At 41.9% G+C, this 19,552-nt stretch overlaps 1 protein-coding gene across 1 annotated transcript in view; it reads left to right on the top strand.

Moving 5' to 3' along the window:
• Positions 1–8,586: 8,586 nt before the first annotated feature.
• MST1R (macrophage stimulating 1 receptor) overlaps positions 8,587–19,552 on the top strand; it is a 58,621-nt gene continuing 47,655 nt past the window's right edge. Inside the window, exons 1-2 of the mRNA XM_088133992.1 lie at positions 8,587–8,727; positions 13,890–15,203. Coding sequence (XP_087990118.1) covers positions 13,998–15,203 — 1,206 coding nt within the window. The 5' untranslated portion in view covers positions 8,587–8,727; positions 13,890–13,997. The remainder of the gene's footprint in view (positions 8,728–13,889; positions 15,204–19,552) is intronic.

Genomic DNA, 19,552 nt, shown 5'->3' with positions numbered 1-19,552 from the left:
ACAGTTAAAAAAAATTAAAGGAAGAGGAAAAGAAAGCTAAATTTCTTTTCTTTTTAAAAAAAAAAAGAAAACCAGCTGAAGAGAAGGTAGAGAGGAAGAAAGGAACAAAAAGAGAAAAAAACAAAAACAAAAAGGAAAAAACAAAAAGAAAAAAAAACCAAGGCTCTAGCAAGAAGTACGCTACTGCCACTAAATGTCCAAGGCTCTTGTGACTAAATCAGGCTTTCCACCTTAAACATTTTCAGAATCCACTCTCCGCTGTCTTGTTTATAGTTATTCAGGTGGCACCTATATAAACAGTTTGTGATGCACTTCGCTATCTTTTTAAGAGTCCTTGAATATGAGTAAAACAAGTCACAGTAGAAAAAACAATATATATATATATATCCAAGCCTCTAGGTGGCAGTGCTACTTTCTTTCATTGGCTTTCGCTTCGCTTTTCCTCTTTCCCAGACAGGGAGAGAGGAGAGAAAAAAAAAGAGAAAAGAAGAGAAAAAGAAATATGCTTCTTAAAACACTAAAAAAAAATCTTAGTCCTAATGCTTGAAATCAGAAATTATTGAGTATCAAACAGAAAAGCCAGTCCAGTTGAGTTTAAAAATGAAATAAACCACACTCTGCCAGATTCAAGTCCATAAAAAGGGAAAGTTAAATAACTAAAAAAAAATTTCCCAAAGGCTTAATCTCGCCGCTTAGTCCCACTTTTCTTCACTTTTAAAAATTCACTTTGGATTACTTAGGGTGTTCTCTAAGCAAAATTGAATAATAAAGGTCCATCTCACCCGGTTGACACACTTTCTTCTTCCGTTTGGAGCTGTCCCGGCTTTTGCAGTCTCAATGGCTGCCGCTCCGTCGCTGGTTTCAGGGACTTCTCCCGGATCAACCAGAGATTTTGCGATATCCCTGGGATCAACAGGACGTGCCCTATCTAGTCGCCGTCTCTACGGGACGGCTTAGGTCCTTCGGGACCGTCCAGCATCGGAGATATCAGCTGCGATCTTGGGAGCTCCAGATCGCACACCGTACCGCCGCGACGCCAGCTCCGCCTCCCCTAAGAACAGTTTTCAAACCCTTTTGTTTGTTGGTTCTCTCTTTGTTTCTGTTTCATGTTTTTTTAATTCCTTTTTCTTATAGAAAAAAATGTTAAGGAGTGAGGCACTTTGCTGTATACAAGGCAGTGATTAATGATGTTAACAACTGCATGTTCTTCCTGGTCCAAATTAATATGCATTACAAGTGGCTGCCCAAGGAAACAAAATTTCAGGGGCTTTAGGAAGATATAAAGAAAATCCTGTCCCAGAACCCAGATCTTTAAATATCAAGTTAAAGCAGCAGGTTTACAAACCCTGCTAAGCCGTACTGCAGTTTGTCTGTTCTTAATTTAGCATGTTAAGCAAATATTGCCATTACAGTTACAAAGCCATGATTTATGGCTTAAAAAGTCATGCCAGCACACTAAATCATAGTATATTCAATAAAACACAGTTAAACAAACCCTGGTGGAAGGACATTTTGTTCTCTTCTGAACTTGGGAAACATTGCATAAGAATAGGGAGGTAGCATAGTAAGTGTAGTTTGATCCTGGGGCTAGCTGTGACTGAAAGCTTTCAAGATGTCACCTCTTTACAATGCCAGCTAGAGAACACAACTATGGCCTTCCACCCCACTGAGCTACAAATAATCACATTTTAGTATAACAAACAGAGGCCGTGCAGTTCATTTATGACTCAGTATGTTGGGCAAAATCAAAAATTGGGGAAATAATGTACTAACGCAGTCTCTGCTTCTTTTGATAAAAGATCTGAGTTCTTAGCAGTGAAGAAGTTAATCAGCTCATCAGTGCAATAATGTCTAAGGCATAACCCCAACAGCTGCTTTGTCATCCCAGAACCAGTAGAGAATTATGCTGTCCCTGAGGCATGACCTCACCCACAGGTCTATGCCGGGTGGCAACTGTCTGTACATCCTTTAACATGCAACATTCTAAAGGCCATGATTGGAGGTTTCCTTGCCTGAAGTTTCAGCCCCACCCAACAGTATATACCACTGAAAAACCTCCAGTTGGCATGCATGACTTGCTGGTTACTCCATGCACTACATTTTTTTTCTTTTCCATCATACCATCTGCTGTATGAACATACTATTCTTTGAAACCATTAGTTAACTGTTCAACCTATACACCAGTAGATGGCAGCAAAGAATTAGATTTTGTGTATTTCTCAGCTGCCACCTAGTAGTCAACCAGAACAGTGCAGCTACCAGATAAATGATGCTGAAGAGCTGGAGTCTGGGAAAGGAGTTCAGTGTGGGAGATGTAAACTACCTTAACAACACTGTTTAAAAAGAAAAAGAGTGAAGGCAGGATTCCTGGAAGCAGCCGCCATGTGGAAGGGAATTCCCTGCCTGGAAGGCTATAGAAGTACTACAAGAGACAAGTCGTTTCAGTTACACCTCCAATTACAGGTAGTCCTTGTTTAGTGGCTGCCTCATTTACCAACCATAGTTACCACAGTGATGAAAAAGTAACTTTGCAATCAATCCTCGAATTTACAACCTTCACAGGTTTGTAAAGCAAAGGAAAGCTGAAGTAAGACTGTAAGCACAGTCATGGTTTCACTTAATGACTGCTTCGCTTAATGACTGAGTTGCCAGTCCCAGTTGTGGTTGTTAAATGAGGACTACCTGTATTTACATTACGTCAGGGTCACGCTACTCAAATTCAAGACTTCCCATTCTCTAGGTCAACCCATCCAGTAACCCTTTAGGAAAAAAGAAAAAAAAGTGGCTGCATAAGCTGGGGTTCTGGTCTCCACACAGCTAAAGGAGTCTGGAGGGGCAGGAAAACAGGTCAAGATCAGGATGGAAGGGGGTGGTCCAACAATTGGAGCCACAGGTTTGCCAACACAGAGGACATCATTTAAGGGCATCTTTCCCCATGCGTGTCAGTGCATCCTCCTTGTGCATCCATATCCTGGAGGCAAGGTAAGATGAAAGTATGACTTCCAGAGCAGAGGACCTAAAGAGGGCTTTTGGCTGCTGCTACTGTGGGTGGACAATGAGATACAGGCAGTGGCATGAATTCATGTCCTCTGGAAATGGTTAGTGGGCTGTTCTTGTGCCAGGCAGGGATGTTGTATGGATTTGCTCTTCAGTAGTAGTTTTGTATAAGGCAGTTGTGGAGAAGATCATTGCATTTGGCTATATCCCCAACAGACTCAGACATGGTCTGCTTCAGTATGTTTTGGTGAATAAACCATAATTTGCTGGGTTGAAACATTCCACTAAACCATCATCTATAGTTTGCCAGTCAACCATAATGGCTAAGTTCATACTGTTGGGGTTCTGAAATGTTACTACAAAGCCCATGAGGAGGAGAGAGGATTCATTCCTACCTAGTGAAAAGCCATGAGGAGAAGAGAGGAAAATGAGGGAAACAGGAAAAAAGATACCGGAGGACCGTTCTTGCCCGGTTATCTGGGAACAGTTTGATCCTGTTGCTCCTGAGGAAGCGGACAGGATCCTGGGGACTATGAAGGTTACCACTTGCCATCTTGACCCATGCCCCTCCTGGCTGGTGAAAGCAGCTCAGGAGGTGACATGTGGTTGGATCCAGGCGATGGTTACTACATCCTTGCAGGAGGGAGTGTTTCCGGCCGCCTTTAAGGCGGCGTTGGTGCACCCGCTCCTCAAGAAACCCTCCCTGGATACTACCATACTGGACAATTTTCATCCAGTCTCCCACCTCCCCTTTTTGGGAAAGGTGGTTGAGAAAGTGGTGGCATCACAGCTCCAAAGGGTTCTGGAGGAAATGGATTATCTGAATCCCTTCCAGTCAGGTTTCAGGCCTGGTTATGGAACGGAAACAGCATTGGTCACACTTATGGATGATCTCTGGTGGGAGCGGGATGGTGGAAGTGCGACCATCCTTGCTCTCCTTGATCTCTCAGCAGCTTTCGATACTGTCGACCACGGTATCCTGTTGGGACGACTCAGGGAATTGGGGGTGGGCGGCACGGTCTTGTGCTGGTTCACCTCCTTTCTTCAGGGCCGATCCCAATCAGTGTTGGTAGGGAGCGAGAGGTCCCATCCTCAGCCCCTCCTTTGTGGGGTGCCGCAGGGTTCGGTTCTCTCCCTGCTCTTTTTCAACATCTACATGAAACCACTGGGTGAGATCATCTGCCACCATGAGATGAGGTATCATTACTACACTGATGATACACAGTTATACATCTCCATCCCAGGTGAATTAAGTGATGCCGTGACTGCCCTTTCTCGGTGCCTGGAGGCTGTAAGGGTCTGGATGGGGAACAACAGGCTTCAGCTGAACCCTGGTAAGATGGAGTGGCTGTGGGTTAATGGCTCCTGTGTATCCAGGACTTTGTCATCTTTGGTGCTGGATGGGGTACCACTGCCCCAGACAGACCCAGTGCGTAATCTGGGGGTCCTCCTAGACTCACGGCTCCTGCTTGAAGAGCAGGTGGCAGCTGTGGCAAGGAGGGCCTTTGCACAACTTCGGGTTGTGCATCAGTTACGCCCTTTCCTGGATCGGGATGCCCTTCGAACAGTCACTCATGCCCTTGTTATCTCCCAGATAGACTACTGCAATGCGCTCTACGTGGGGCTACCCTTGAAGAGTATCCGGAAGCTACAGCTGGTCCAGAATGCGGCCGCGCAGGCTATTTTTGGAGCCCCAAGAAGGGCCCATGTAACACCGTTGCTCCGCGAGCTGCATTGGGTACCAGTTTGCTTCTGGGTCCAATTCAAGGTGTTGGTTATTACCTTTAAAGCCCTACATGGCATGGGACCAGGTTACCTAAGGGACCGCCTCTCCCCTATGACTTCAACCCGTCCCACCTGATCACACAGAGGGGGCATGCTTTGGACACCCTCAGTAAAAGAACTTCGATTAGCGGAGTCCAGAAGGTGGGCCTTCTCTGTGGTAGCCCCCGCTCTTTGGAACATTCTGTCCCCGGAGGTGTGACTGGCCCCCTCACTCCTGGCCTTCCGAAGGGCCTTGAAGACCTGGCTCTGTCACTTGGCCTGGAATGGGGAGGGAATACTTGAAGCAGGGGGATGGCTAGCCCCATAGTGGCCGGCTGTCCTCAGTCCGATTTTCCATCTTCTTGGATTTTCCTTTTTTAGTACTGTTTTTAAATTTTAGATGTATTATGTATTTTATATATATTTATGGTTTTAATGTTTTTGTAAGTCGCTCAGAGTCCCCCATTGGGGGGAGATGGGCGGGGGGAGAAATTTGATAAAATAAATAAAAATAAATAAATAAAAAAGGCAGGCTCCGAGCCCCTCCCACGCAAAGCAGCAAAGCTAGGCTGCAGCGAAGCTGCCCCTCCCTTTGTGACAAGCTTGATTGCAACCCCATATTTTCCAACACATACAACAACCTAGAACACAAAGAAACTACATTATGGCCTAGTATGATAGATGCACCAAGCCATTATCCATACTTTCCACAATACCTTTTGCTCTTTTCCATTACGTGCTATCTTCCTCTTCCTCACAACCCACGGCTATATATAACTATATCAGAGGACAACAGTCCATGCATCTGATCAAGTGGAGTTCAATCCATGGCAGGTTATGCTAGTGGTAGGATAAAGAACTTTGAATGTTGCTGGCCAATGCTGGAACATTTAATTCATCAACATCTGGAGAAAATGGGTTCCCATTTTTGCCTTATATAACAAAACATTGGTTTTTTAGATGTCATACGATTCTGGCTATGTTCAAACCTCAGTTGAAAAATGCACACCCATGCTTCTCAGGGAAATGTGAAAGAACTTCAAGAAAAAGTTTCTTCTATTTTTTTTTGTGTGCTACCTGGTGGGAGGCCAATGTTCCCTACCTTACTACTGCATAGTATTGCATACACTCCAATCAGCTCCACATCTGAAAGAGAACCTGTAAGTATTTGGGCTGAAGAAGTAGTGATTGCCTTTATTGTTCATATCCTTTTAGGCACATTTCCCTTTCAAACATTACTTACTATATCAAATTAATTAACAGGACACAAAATACAAAGTACTTATATGCATACACACAGTAGGTATACATCAGCATTAATAATAATACAAATAAAGAAGAAAAGGAGAAAAAAAGAAGGCATGGAGAATTATATTATAAACAGAATAATTCCCCTCAAATTGGCCATGTTGCTTGCTTGCCCCTTTGTAAAACAACCACCCTAATTCAGTTGTTGGAAATGATAAATGTTAACAATCCATTGCTGCAAATTGTTTCCTTTTTGAATATGACAGTGTTTGCCTGGCGACACGGTACGGTTGTCCCACATCAAGCATCTGCCATATGGAGTCAGATTCTCAGGTTTAAACTTTGGCTGCTGTCACAGTTCTGTGCTAGGCTGTGCCAGGGTGGAAAAGATAAGAGTAGAAAAAATTGTTTAACTCCTTCTTGGACTTGGAGACTAAATCCTATTAAGAATGATTAAACAAACAGGGCGTGTTTAGCCTAAGGAAGAGAAGGCTAGACATGATAGCCGTCTTCGGATACAAAAAGGGCTGTAACAGGGAAGAGGGAGTAGCTTTAGTTTCATAGCTCCCCAGGGTAAGGCAAGAACCAACAGGTAGAAGCTTTAAATGGGGAGACCCAAACTTGAACTAAGGAGGAATTTCCTGACTGTGACAGCCATTATGCAACAGAGCAGCCGGCCTCCTGGAACTGTGGGTGCTCCGTCACTGGAGGCTTTCAAGGAAAGGGTGGGCAGCCATTAGTCCAGGAAGGTCTGAGGATTCCTGCCCTGGGCAGGGGTTTGGACTAAATGACCTCCAAGGTCCTTCCAACCCTAGGATCCTCCCCCCATCCTTTTTCCAATAATATTAACATGGCCAGCGGTACCAGGCAGAAAAGCAACTTAGGCTGCCCAGAGCAAGGTGCTGGCAGTTTTCAGGCTACCAGGCTTAGCTTTGAGTTCCACTATAAGAATAAAGGGTATCCAAAACAGGGAATATGCCATCCACTTGTAGCACACTTCTGAAAGGGTTCAGTAGGTAGCAAGTTCCAGGAAGAGAGCTAGTCTGGTGTAGTGGTTAAAGCATCACGCTAGGAGACCGTGAGTTCTAGTCCCACCTTAGGCATGAAAGCCGGCTCGGTGACCTTGGGCCAGTCACTCTCTCTCAGCCCTGGGAAGCGGGCAAGGGCAAACCACTTCTGGAAATGTTGCCAATCAGGCAGTCGCCAGGAGTCAACGGCACTCAAAGGCACCAAAAACAGCAACAAAAAAAAGGTCCAGGAAACATTCAGCTGCAGCCTTGACTGGAAATTGAGACAAGAGGACCACTGAGGATGCATGCCTAGGAATTTCCAAACAGAACTCATAGTTTTCCCAGGGGGGAAAAAACTGCTTCTGATTTTCTTCAAAAAATTACAGCAGCCTTATTGAACTCCTGTTGTTGCTGTCCCTAAAATCAGATGGAATTTGAAATCATTGTCAATCTGCAAATCATTCAGTCAGATTTACTAGGAGATTCAGAACACTTTCAGTTCACTTCCTGATTTAAGCAGATAATTTTGGGCTTCATGAAAGGGCAGGAAGTTCTTACTTACTGATCTTAATGGGCTTCTGTAATCAGAGATGAGCTGCAGCATTGTTTCAGCTTTCTTCCTGCTCATCTTAACCACAGGGGAAGACTAATATTGGCTGTTCACGGCAGGCAGTGACAAATCCTGTCCTGTCATCATTTTCCACGAAGGACCCTTAGCTGCATCACCACAATCTTTTGATGGGGTAACAATACCCTTCCTGACCCAGCTGGCTAACAAAATGTATGGGGGGGAGAAGAGAAAATCAATTTTGAGGACACTGATGAAATGAAGAGTCAACATATGCAATTTTGGGGTCCTTCCAAACAGCATGTGAAGTGGAATAAAGTATACACGCTTCGCTTCTATCACTAATCAAGCAGGAAAACCTGACTATTTTCTGGAATTCAAAGGGTTGGCGAAAATGCGGGCCGGGAATTAGCGTGTTCAAGGGGAAATCTTGGGGTTACCAGGGTATTCTGATGCTCATGTGAACTGCAAGGTAAGAAAGTGCATTACTCCCCCCGCCTCTGAAGAGTAATCTCGATAGAGCAATTTTGGGCTAGAAAGGAGCAAGGATTAATTAGCTTGTTTCCTCCAACTCTCAATTCCAGGAAGTCGGTAGAAATTAGAGCCTCAGTATACATCTCCAGAGAACAATTCTCTTCTCAGAAAGAGAAATATGGCTGTGCGTACTGGGGGTGGGGGGGAGCGTGCCGAAAGTCTGAAGAAATCCCAGCGCCTAAATACTTATCTCGGATTTAATGGCACATTCTCTTGCTGACGTCAGAATCGTGCCTCGGGCGAGAGACACGAGTGCTGGCTGGACCTCGGGTTGGCCCCGAACCGAGGGAGAAAGAACTCCCGCTCACAGCCCTAGCGGGTCCGAGTTAGGGGGGCAAGCAACGGCTTTCTAAGCAAAAGCAGGGCGCTTTTAAATCAGGTTGTCCCAGGCTACCTCCAGCAGAAGACAGGCAACGCAATGGGGACAGCCTGCGCTGTTCAGGAGGAGGAGGAGGCGGAGGAGGAGGGGAAACGACCTTGGCCCCGCCCGGCGGTTTGTGTCTCCGCCCGATTCCGTCGCGATTCTGCCTCCTCTCCTAGGAGCTTCCCGGCCAGGTATCTGCCAAGCGCTGAAGTGCTCGAGTCCGCCTCGACGGTAGTGGACGGGTGAGTCCTCGGGCGAGGGAGTGTCGATGGGGGCTGCCTGTCGGTGGGCGAGGCTGGCCGTAGCTGCGAGCGCACGTTGCTCTGGGCTTGCGTCTTCGCGACGAGGCTGGTTCTCTCTTTTAGAAGACTCTGACCTTAAAAGCTGTAAAACTTCTGTGCAAGAAAGAGAAAGAAGTTGGTGCCTTTCCACTTAAAAGGCTATCGCTTTCTCTGATTTATGGGTTTTCTTTGGTGAGGAAAAAGACGAAAGAAGCGGGGGGCAAAATCGAAGGGCGCGCAAATCGGAGGACGACGCTCCTCTACACCAGGCAGTTGCACCAGAAAAGCTTCCCAAAAGTGCCCAAGCCTGGTGAAGTTAACGAAGTCCCCGCTGCCCCTTGCCCGCCAAAGGGTGAAGTTTTCTACTCCGTCGCCTTTCTAGAGAAGACGGCGCCTGAGTAATCCCAGTCTGGCTTCCCTTCTGGTGGAACCCTTATTAGGGATCTTCAAGCGAGCGTCTTACTACCAGATCGCTCTTGCTCGTTTTACTGGATTCGGCGGGAGGGCTGTTGCGGCTATCTTTGCCTCCCACCATTTTTTCCTGTTTTTCAACAGGAAAAATAAACACTTAGGCTAGAAAGTGTAAAATCCTTTGATAAGTGGCATGAAGAGCCCTCCGATTAGATATTATTATTTATCAGAGTCACTGATTCAGTTCCTCACTTCTTCCAAACAGGGGAGGCTGAACTTTTACCAGTGCTGTCCATATATTCCATGTTTTAGCCTCATTGTTTAAGAGAGTTTTGTGTGCACGTGACAATCGATATTTGAAAATCATGTGGGATTTGGGAAATTGGATTGGGAGCCCTGCTGGCTGTCATTCAGGTGGCAAGTACAACAAGCCTGCTCTTTACTGCTTGGCATTCCCTTTACAGAAGTATGGATTACTGGCTGTGTTCTCTGATGATGTTTTGCTGTGATGTTGAATCTTTAGTTTTTAAAAGGTTGGTTATATAAGCAAAGTTTATGTAAGCTGTCTTAAGGTAGAAATATTTCATAAATACAAACAGCCTGTTTGCACTGATGAATATTCCATAGGTATGGCTTGTAAGGGACCCTGGTAGGTTGTGGCTTCCCAACACATATGTTTGTTTGGCAAATAGACACATGCTGCTATATAATGTGAGAAGAGGTAACCCCACTGCCCCAGCCCCAAGTTCTAACTCTTTGGTTCTGTACGGAAAGAAAACTGTTGAGTGATTCAGACTATATCAAGTGGAGAGTAAATTTCATGGCATTTAAAGTAAACATGTGTCAAGAAGAAATGAGAAATAAAGTCATCCGACCTTTTAGAAACATATGCCAATTTTAAATCTTTTGGGGGGGGGGAAATGACAATGAAAAATCTTTTCAATGAAGATATAGGTGTACCTAAGCACATTTGCATGCCAAAATTAATTTCTTATAACATTCTGCAGTACAGTGTGAAACTCATAATATATGCAAAGATGTGTACATTATGGAACAATATGCTAAATAGGACATTTTCATTTGGGAATATTGCTTGCAAAAAGTGCATGCAAAGGTGCATATGTTAAAAGTATACATGAAGTTGAATACAAATGTGTACATGTACTTTATTTGCCAAATTCATAAACAGTTGGACTAAATTGAACTCACAATAAGATGAAAATTCTGGTAAAATTGCAAGATCCTTTACTCTCTAATATGCATAGAATCTTACAATTAATGGAAATGTATCTAGAAAAAGAGTAAGAACTTAAAATATCTGCGTGTTCTATTTTTACCTTTCAGCAGCACTTGGGAATATATATTTACACAGGGGTGGAGATTCCCTCTCATGCACACATATATGTGCATGTTAACACAATGCATATTTATAAGTAATACCCTGGTTGTATTCGCACGAGACATTGACTTACAAACTAGCCAGTCACATTTTAGCCTAGTGCATTATCTGAACACCACCTAAGTGGTTAGTTATGGTTCAGCGTGACATGCAACCCTACAAAATAATTAACCTGCCCATGGATAGTAAGCATGTTGTACAAAGAGAATCTGTGCCAGGGATCCTGATTATTTATGAGCTATTTCTTAAAAGTCCATTTGCAAACATAAATATTGATAAAATGTTTGTAATTTTCAACCTACAACCTCCTCCTCCTCCTAGTGTAATTATCACTAAGAATAGAAGGACTATTTTTTAATAGTCCAAGAGATTTTTCACCCATGAGCTAGGCTTGCTAGCCCTAGATGGTAAGATAAAAATGATAGGATATAGGCTTATATATGAATGAGATGATACAAAGAATATGTTCAAGTAGAGGAGGTGAGTGTGACTATTAATTAAGATGGTGCTTAGAAAGGATTCGAAAAATGAAAATTAATTGATAGTTCAAGTGTCAGTGTTACCTGCAGGATCAGAGGCAGCATGAATATGAATGCTTATTGCTGGGAGGGAGAGGAGATTGTTGCCTTTATGGGATTCCCAAAAGCATCTGGTTGGCTGCTAGGGAATCAGGATGTTGGGCTGGAGAGGATCTTCCTATATTCCTAGACTAGGCAGATTTCAACCATTTAAAAATGAAAAACATCTGAACTTCAAATTTTCAAATAGCATTTACTGTCAGGATCTTTCACACTCACATGCTGCCTATTTTTCTCTCTCCCGGCCATGGTTCATGGACAGAGATAAATTCTCAGGAGGAAAACCTCAGCAGCCAGAGACGTATTCAGCGGCCCCACAGGCTGCTGGTTTTAGTAGCCTCAAAACTGTAAAAAATTCTCTGGTAATGAATTCAATTTCTATTGGTATAATCAAAGCTCTAGAGAAGCGCTAGATATAACAATAACCCCAAATTCCCAATGGCTTGCAACTATACTTTTTTTTCCTAATTAGAACATAAACCAAGTTTTCATTCTGCTCAACATACTAGCTTGTTATTTAAAAAAAATAAAATGCTTGAGATGCATGTAGAATAAGCTACAAGACTCAGCCATACCTCTTAATCCAGCTCTGCCTGTAGCTCAGATTCCTACCCTGAACAATGAACTAATATTCAGCCTATTAGTCCCTATTTAAACCAGTTTTTTTCCCTTTGTGCAATGAATACAAGAGGCCAGACCCTTTTCTCCTTTGATATACATCTCTATCTCAAGCTATCTCTGGACAGGTTGTATGACCTAGATTACTTTACAGTACTGTGCAAAAGTTTTAGGCAGGTGTGAAAAAATGCTGTAAAGTAAGAGTGCTTTCAAAAATATATATTGTAATTGTTTATGTTTATCAATTCACAAAATGCAAAGTGAGCAAACAGAAGAGAAATCCAAATCAAATCAATATTTGGTGTGACCACCCTTTGGCTTCAAAACAGCATCAATTCTTCTAGGTACACTTGCACACAGTTTTTGAAGGAACTCGGCAGGTAGGTTGTTCCAGACATCTTGGAAAACTAACCACGGATCTCCTGTGGATGTAAGCTGCCTCAAATCCTTCTGTCTCTTCATGTAATCCCAGACAGACTTGATGTTGAGATCAGGGCTCTCTAGGGGCCAAACCATCACTTCCAGGACTCCTTGTTCTTCTTGATGCTGAAGATAGTTCTTAATGACATTGGCTGTATGTTTGGGGTCGTTGTCCTGCGCAGGATAAATTTGGGGCCAATCACACGCCTCCCTGACGGTATGGCATGATGAATAAGTATCTGCCTGTATTTCTCAGCATTGAGGACACCATTGATCCTGACCAAATCTCCAACTCCATTTGCAGAAATGCAGCCCCAAACTTGCAAGGAACCTCCACCATGCTTCACTGTTGCCTGCAGACAGTCATTACTGTACCACTCTCCTGCCCTTCGGTGAACAAACTGCCTCCTGCTACAGCCAAATATTTCACATTTTGACTCATCAGTCCAGAGCACCTGCTGCCATTTTTCTGCACCCCAGTTCCTATGTTTTTGTGCAGAGTTGAGTCGCTTAGCCTTGTTTCCATGTCAGAGGTATGGCTTTTTGGCCACAATTCTTCTATGAAGACCAGTTCTGGCCAGACGTCTCCGGACAGTAGATGGGTGTACCTGGGTTCCACTGGTTTCTGCCAGTTCTGTGCTGATGGCACTGCTAGACATCTTCCGATGTCAAAGGGAAGTAAGCATGATGTGTCTTCCATCTGCTGCATTAAATTTCCTTGGCCAACCACTGCATCTACGGTCCTCAACATTGCCTGTTTCTTTGTGCTTCTTCAAAAGAGCTTGAACAGCGCATCTTGAAACCCCAGTCTGCTTTGCAATTTTTGCCTGGGAGAGACCTTGCTGATGTAGTGTAACTACCTTGTGTCTTGTTGCTGTGCTCAGTCTTGCCATGGTGGATGACCTGTGACATGAAACTGTCTTCCACAACCTCACCCTAGTAGCAGAGTTTGGCTGTTCCTCACCCAGTTTTAAGCCTCCTACACAGCGGTTTCTGTTTCAGTTAATGACTGTGTTTCAACCTACATATGGATTTGATGATCATTAGCACCTGCTTGGTATAATTGGTTAATCATACACCTGCCTCTAATCCTACAAGATCCCTGACTTTGTGCAAGTGTACAAAGTGTGCGAGTGTAAGAATTGATGCTGGTTTGAAGCCAAAGGGTGGTCACACCAAATATCGATTTGATTTGGATTTCTCTTCTGTTCGCTCACTTTGCATTTTGTAAATTGATAAACATAAACAATTACAATATATCTTTTTGAAAGCATTCTTACTTTACAGCATTTTTTCACACCTGCCTAAAACATTTGCACAGTACTGTATATATCCCACATTGTGGACATAGATTGCCTGGAGGGCATTGGAACCAACCTAAAAATAAGAGATGGTATGATATGCAAACTTGCATAGAGTGCAGTTCCTTTTCTGACATCAGCAGGGCTTCTCCCTACATGACTGCTTACTGATAGCATACATCTACATAGGTCTTACCCAAGAGTGGTGAGCCTTTAGGAGCAAGTCCTCCATGCAGGAAAATCTTTAGGGGTGGATTGCTTTGCAGTATGAAACCTCAGCCATGCAATGATAGCTAGGAAAAAATTCTTGGAAAGGCTCAGCGAAGGGAAAAGACAAATGTTATCTTTTTATTTCTGTATTTCTGTCTCATCCATGTTCTCTCTCCCCCTTTTCAGCTGTAATGCAATGGTAGAGTATTCTGGATGGGTTGCAGAGCCACATAGAACTGAAGAACTGAGGTAGCTTCTGAAAACAGGATTCTGCTTTACTTCTACCTCCTTAGTATGGGCATATCATTTCTTGTTTGCTTCACACTCGGACTGTTGCCCATCAGAATCATTGGGAAGGCTTGGCAATGCCCACATATCTCCTATAACCTGACTCGAGATTATACAGTGAAATATGACTTCCCTACATTCAGAGCAACATCTGCTATCCAGAATATAGTTACATATGAGCCTGGTAATGTTATCTTTGTTGCAGCTCAGAACAAGATTTACATGCTGAGCCCAGAACTGAAAATTCTGTCTACTCTAGTAACTGGACCCTGGGGCAGCACTGAGTGTGAGATCTGTACTCTCTGTCCAGTGAAAGGACCAGTGGATTTTGAAAACACAGACAACAAAGTTTTGGTGATGGATCCTTTTGAACCTTGGCTTTACAGTTGTGGAAGTTCTCAACATGGCATCTGTTTCCAGCATGAGATTAAGATACAGGGTGATGTTGCTTTCATTGAGAAAACCTCATGCTTGTATTCATCTCAGCAGGACAGACCTTCTGAGTGTCCAGACTGTGTGGCCAGTCCCTTAGGCACAAGAACTGTAGTTGTTGAAATGGCATCTGCTTCATACTTTTATATTGCATCTACCATCGGCGCAACCATAGCGGACACATACGGCCCCAAATCGGTGTCTATACGGAGACTGAAGAGTACCTTGGATGGGTTTGCTTATCCTTTCCACTCCTTAACTGTGCTGCCCAAGTATCAAGGCACATACCTTATTGACTATGTGTATTCCTTTAATCACCAGCAGTTTGTATACTTTTTGACAGTCCAAAGAGAAGATCCTAGCTCTAAATCATACCACACTAGGATAGTGCGGCTCAGCACTGAAGAGACTGAGCTTCGCAAGTACCGAGAGCTGAATTTGGATTGTCGCATTCAGTCTAAGCGGAAGAGGAGTCTTAGCGCAATGCCTAAAGCTGTAGTTTTCAATGTCTTGCAGGCAGCTCATGCTACCAGTCCTGGTTCCAAGCTGGCTCAAGCAATCGGGACCAGTGAGACAGAACTGGTTCTCTTTGGCGTGTTTGCCGAAAGCCAGCCAGACTGCACGATGCCACAGAAGTATTCAGGAGTGTGTGCTTTCCCTCTGCACATGATTAACAAAGCTATTGATACAGGGATGGAGAAGTGTTGCAGTCTGACTGTTCATGACAAGATGCCTCGAGGACTAACGTTTTATCAAGCTACTGAGTACTGCCCACATAATGTGAGTCCTCATCAAGTATTTTCTGCTTTCTTATGGTTTTATTCTATTTTTATTGTATTTTATATTGTTTTTATTGTATTTTAATTAATATTTATTGCTGTTTTATTGTGAACCGCCCAGAGTCACTTTTTTGTGAGATGGGCAGTATCTAAATTTGAAATATAAAAATAAATATAAGGGTATAGTCATATGTGATTTCACGAATTTCTTAAGGCTAGTTGAGATAACTATTTTAATAGAGTTTTTACAGGTTTAAAATAAAAAACCAATGAAAATATGCCATATTCTTTTTATAAATAAAAATAGTCATGTTGTTGGTACCAGAACTTCAAAGCAGGCATCACAGAAGCAGTAGAGAGATTATCTGAGCATTAGTAGTACAGGTGAGGTCAGTTTTGAACTCAGGTACAAATTTGACCTTTATCTACCATAGCACACTTCTTAAATGACATAATTTGACCTTATGTATAGCCCAAAGTGATCTTTCTGCTGATCCCTGCTTTCTTTGGATAACATCTGCAAGTCGTAACATTGAACCTACACATTACATGTAATGTGGTAGCACTGCCAAAAATATCATTCCCATATGAAGACCTGTTTCTCCCAAGTTTTGCCAACTTGGTACTTTCCAGATATGACAGGACTAATTTCCAGCCAATTTGTGTCATTTGACAACATCACAATAAAGGGGTATGGTCCTACAATTACAGAGAAAAAAAGAGCGAATGTGACCTTGAGTTGCCATTCATAGCAACATCCTCTGTTGTGAGTAAAGTATAATTTCTTCTCATTTTTCTGAGTGAACCCTTGTATGCTGGGGGACTATGAGTGCCAATATATCAAACCTTTCCTAAATATCTTCTTCTAAATTAAAGTATTTAATTTTCAGTTAAAAAAAAAAAACCTTCCCTCCTATGCTGATTTTCCATAAAATATTCCAAGGGGCTTATATTAATGCGGTAATTTCATGGCCTCTACTCAAGAAAGCATATGCTAAGATAAATCTGTTTTTATTGTACTTTAAGATGTCACACAGATAATTTTGCTGTGAGAGATTAATATGATTACTGGAAATTGTTAAGAAACATTGGGAGTCCTTGTGTGATATTATTTCTAGACCAGAGGAAGATTTATAATTTCATAAATGCAATTGCTGCTCATCATTCATCAGAAAAGACAAGTCATTCAAACACTTGCATAAATGAATGGAGGATGGGTTGCTACTGAAATAATAATAAAATATGAAAGGACGTGTTAAATTTTCACAGAAAGGGTATAATACTGTAATTATATAATTATTGGGAGTTAACTTATTTTCAGGCTCCTATTATAAAGAAAATATATTGTGAGATGGGTGATTATATAAGATAATATATCTTATTAAAGATAGATAGATAGATAGATAGATAGATAGATAGATAGATAGATAGATAGATAGATAGTCTTCTTACAATGTCTTTGAATTTCTCTTCTATTGGTCTTTGAATTTCTTTTCCATTCATCTGAATCCCTTCCACACCCTGTGCTCTGTGCGTACAGTATATCTGTCTCATCTTTTAGTGACACCTTGGTATAATATATACTAATGTTTCTTTAAAAAAAGATCAGTTGATGTTAATTGATGCTAAATGCATGCCTGATAATAATGTTATCACTTTTGTAAAACTTTAATATATATGGAGATAACATTATGAATTCAGTGGGCATATGAAGCAAGCTGGTGGCTGGAATCCAGGCCCATACCTATTCCTACCCTGGTAGGTGGTTGGAAAATTGACTCCTCTTGTGCAATCTTTTGTTCCAGACTTTTGCTTCTACAGTATACTTCTGCTTCTACTTTGGGCTCTTTGGACTGAACAGAGAGATGAGAAAAACAGAAATTTTAAAAGGCACATTTGCTACTTTCTCCCTGATACTCAACCTATACTGCAATTTACTTTGGTACCAGAAATAGGCTTGGTGACAAATATGAATGTAGTGTCAGCCCAGAGATGAAAGCTGATTCACATACCACTTCTGGCCTCTTCTTTTCCTGCAGAGGTGATCTGTTTGTGGGTATGGAACAGTGATTGACCCAAGAATTCTGGGATCTCAGCTAATTTTTATTCCCATTTCCAAAAGCCCAGGTTCTATATAACAATTATGAAAAGAGCCAGAGAGGAAATCTGCCAGATCCTGGTTTACCTTTTGTCCAGATTTGAGCCTCCTGTTGAGTGAAGAAAGTAGTTACCCGAAACACATAAACTAAATCTGCGCAGAGCAGGGGAAATACTTGAAATAAATATTTTTAAAAGTTGGGTTTTGATAAATACTTTTAACATTTTTATACAGTTTCAACTTTTAATATTGTGTTTTGCCTTATGTGTTTTCATATAAAATTCTGCTGAAGTAATAGGAATAAATGAAGCAAGAAATTAACTTTCAAATTATACTACCCCACAAGATCAGAGAGGAAAAACAAACATTTTATTCCAGCGAGAATTTCAAATATTTAAATCAGTTGTTTTTGGATGACTGTCTGATCTGAGACCCATGGCTTTTGTAAACTGTTACAATAGCAAATTGGAAAACAAAAGAGAGTTTAGCCCATTCTTTTCCAGCTGGCTTTGGTCTTGAAGAATATGCTTTAAATATGCTGCATTTTTTCCAGGACTGTATAAATCCTATTCCTGTCATGCCCATATAGGCTTTCCTGGGAGTGTCTGCCTAACAATCTATTGCATCTTGTACTCTCAAAAGGAATGGGAACAGAGAGTAAATTAAAATACTGATGAAAATGTATGTTGTTCATAGGCCTCCTAGGACTTCTTTAAATAAGAATTATTACCTGTTCTTGGACTGTAGCCCTCCTGTACTTGTCATTTTTCAACATAGCTCTAAGGAGGACTATAAACCCACAAGGAGTGACAGCATGATACCCAGATAGCTTCTCCTGGTACCAAACAAGCAAGCATGCATTGAAAACCTGCCAGGGAGAGATTGCTAGCATTTTGTTTTTTTAACTTCATGCATTATGGAGTTTTGGCAGGGGAACATTGTTTTGGCAGGTTCTGCAGTAGCTCAGGGGTGGGACAGATAACATTTTTTCTATTGGTCAACCGTAAGGAAAGGTTGATTGGCTGAGCATGTTTTCTGAGTTTCAGGAACAGCAGCAATCAAGACAACATGGCTGGCTTCTGAATGGAGACATGTGGAAAGATCCTAAATTTAAATCACTGCAGAAATAGTGTGACTTAGTTTCCATGAGCCAATACAGGGTTCCACTTGGGAAAAAAAAAGGTTACAGCATAATACTTTGAATTTGAGAAGGTGCTTCAGATATGTAAACTTATAGGTAGTCCTCGCTTAATGACCATTTGTTTAATGATGGTCTGGAGTTACAACGGCCTTGAGAAAAGTACTTTACAACCCCACAGTCATGTAATTGTGATTTGCAACCTTTTTTACAATGGTCGTTAAGCGAATCATCACGGGTGTTAAGTGAATCACTGTGGTTAAGCGAATCATGTGGTTGTTAAGCAAATTCCAGCAAAAAATGCCCATTGGGGGAGCTGGATTCGCTTAACGACCATGTGATTTGCTTAACACCAGTTTGTATATTTCAAGGGGATCTGTAGCACCATTGCTTGTGTGAGAAATAATAACTAACAGTCCTCTGCCTGAACACATGAGGATTACACCTGTGAATATTAGGATAGGACATTTTTCCGAGTTTTCTCTGTTGAATAATTGGGAGAATCAGTATACCTAGTAATCAAGTCCATTCCACAAGCAAGGCAAAAAGTTGATTTTTTTCCTACTGAGTACTTTTCTTGAAGAGTGAAATGAAGAGGAAGCAGGAGTTGTTAAAGGAAATATAAACTATAAAAATATAAAAAAATATAATCACGTGGTTGTTAAGCGAATTCCAGCAAAAAAATCCATTGGGGAGCTGGATTTGCTTAATGACCATGTCTTTTGCTTAATGACCGCAGTGATTCATTTAATGACCATTGTAAAAAGGTCATAAAATCAGCTCCAATTTGCTTAATGACCAAATTGCTTAGCGACCTAAATTGCAGTCCCTATTGTGGTCAGATAGGAAGGACTACCTGTACTGTACAAAAGGGAACATATAGCATTTTGAAGAAGGATCTGGGCTACCCAAGACCTGACTGTAATATTCTTCCTCCTAAAATCTGAAACTTACACAAGTAAAGCACACATTTGTCACTTGAGATCCAGGTGGATCTGTCAACTTGAGGACAGTTGTTAAAAACTCAGGTTTTCTGCTAAGCGCTATCTTGCATTTTGTGTTGCCATTTTAATTCTGTTTTTAATTTGTAATTTTATTTTTAATTTTCTGAGTT

The sequence above is a fragment of the Python bivittatus genome, unplaced genomic scaffold, assembly GCF_059951505.1.
Source record: "Python bivittatus isolate LINGU-HERP-01145 unplaced genomic scaffold, Pbiv_v1 ctg000080_np1212, whole genome shotgun sequence".
Classification (NCBI taxonomy): Eukaryota; Metazoa; Chordata; class Lepidosauria; order Squamata; family Pythonidae; genus Python; species Python bivittatus.
The sequence above is the reverse complement of the archived record's forward strand: the minus strand, read 5'-3'. Positions and strand labels throughout refer to the sequence as shown.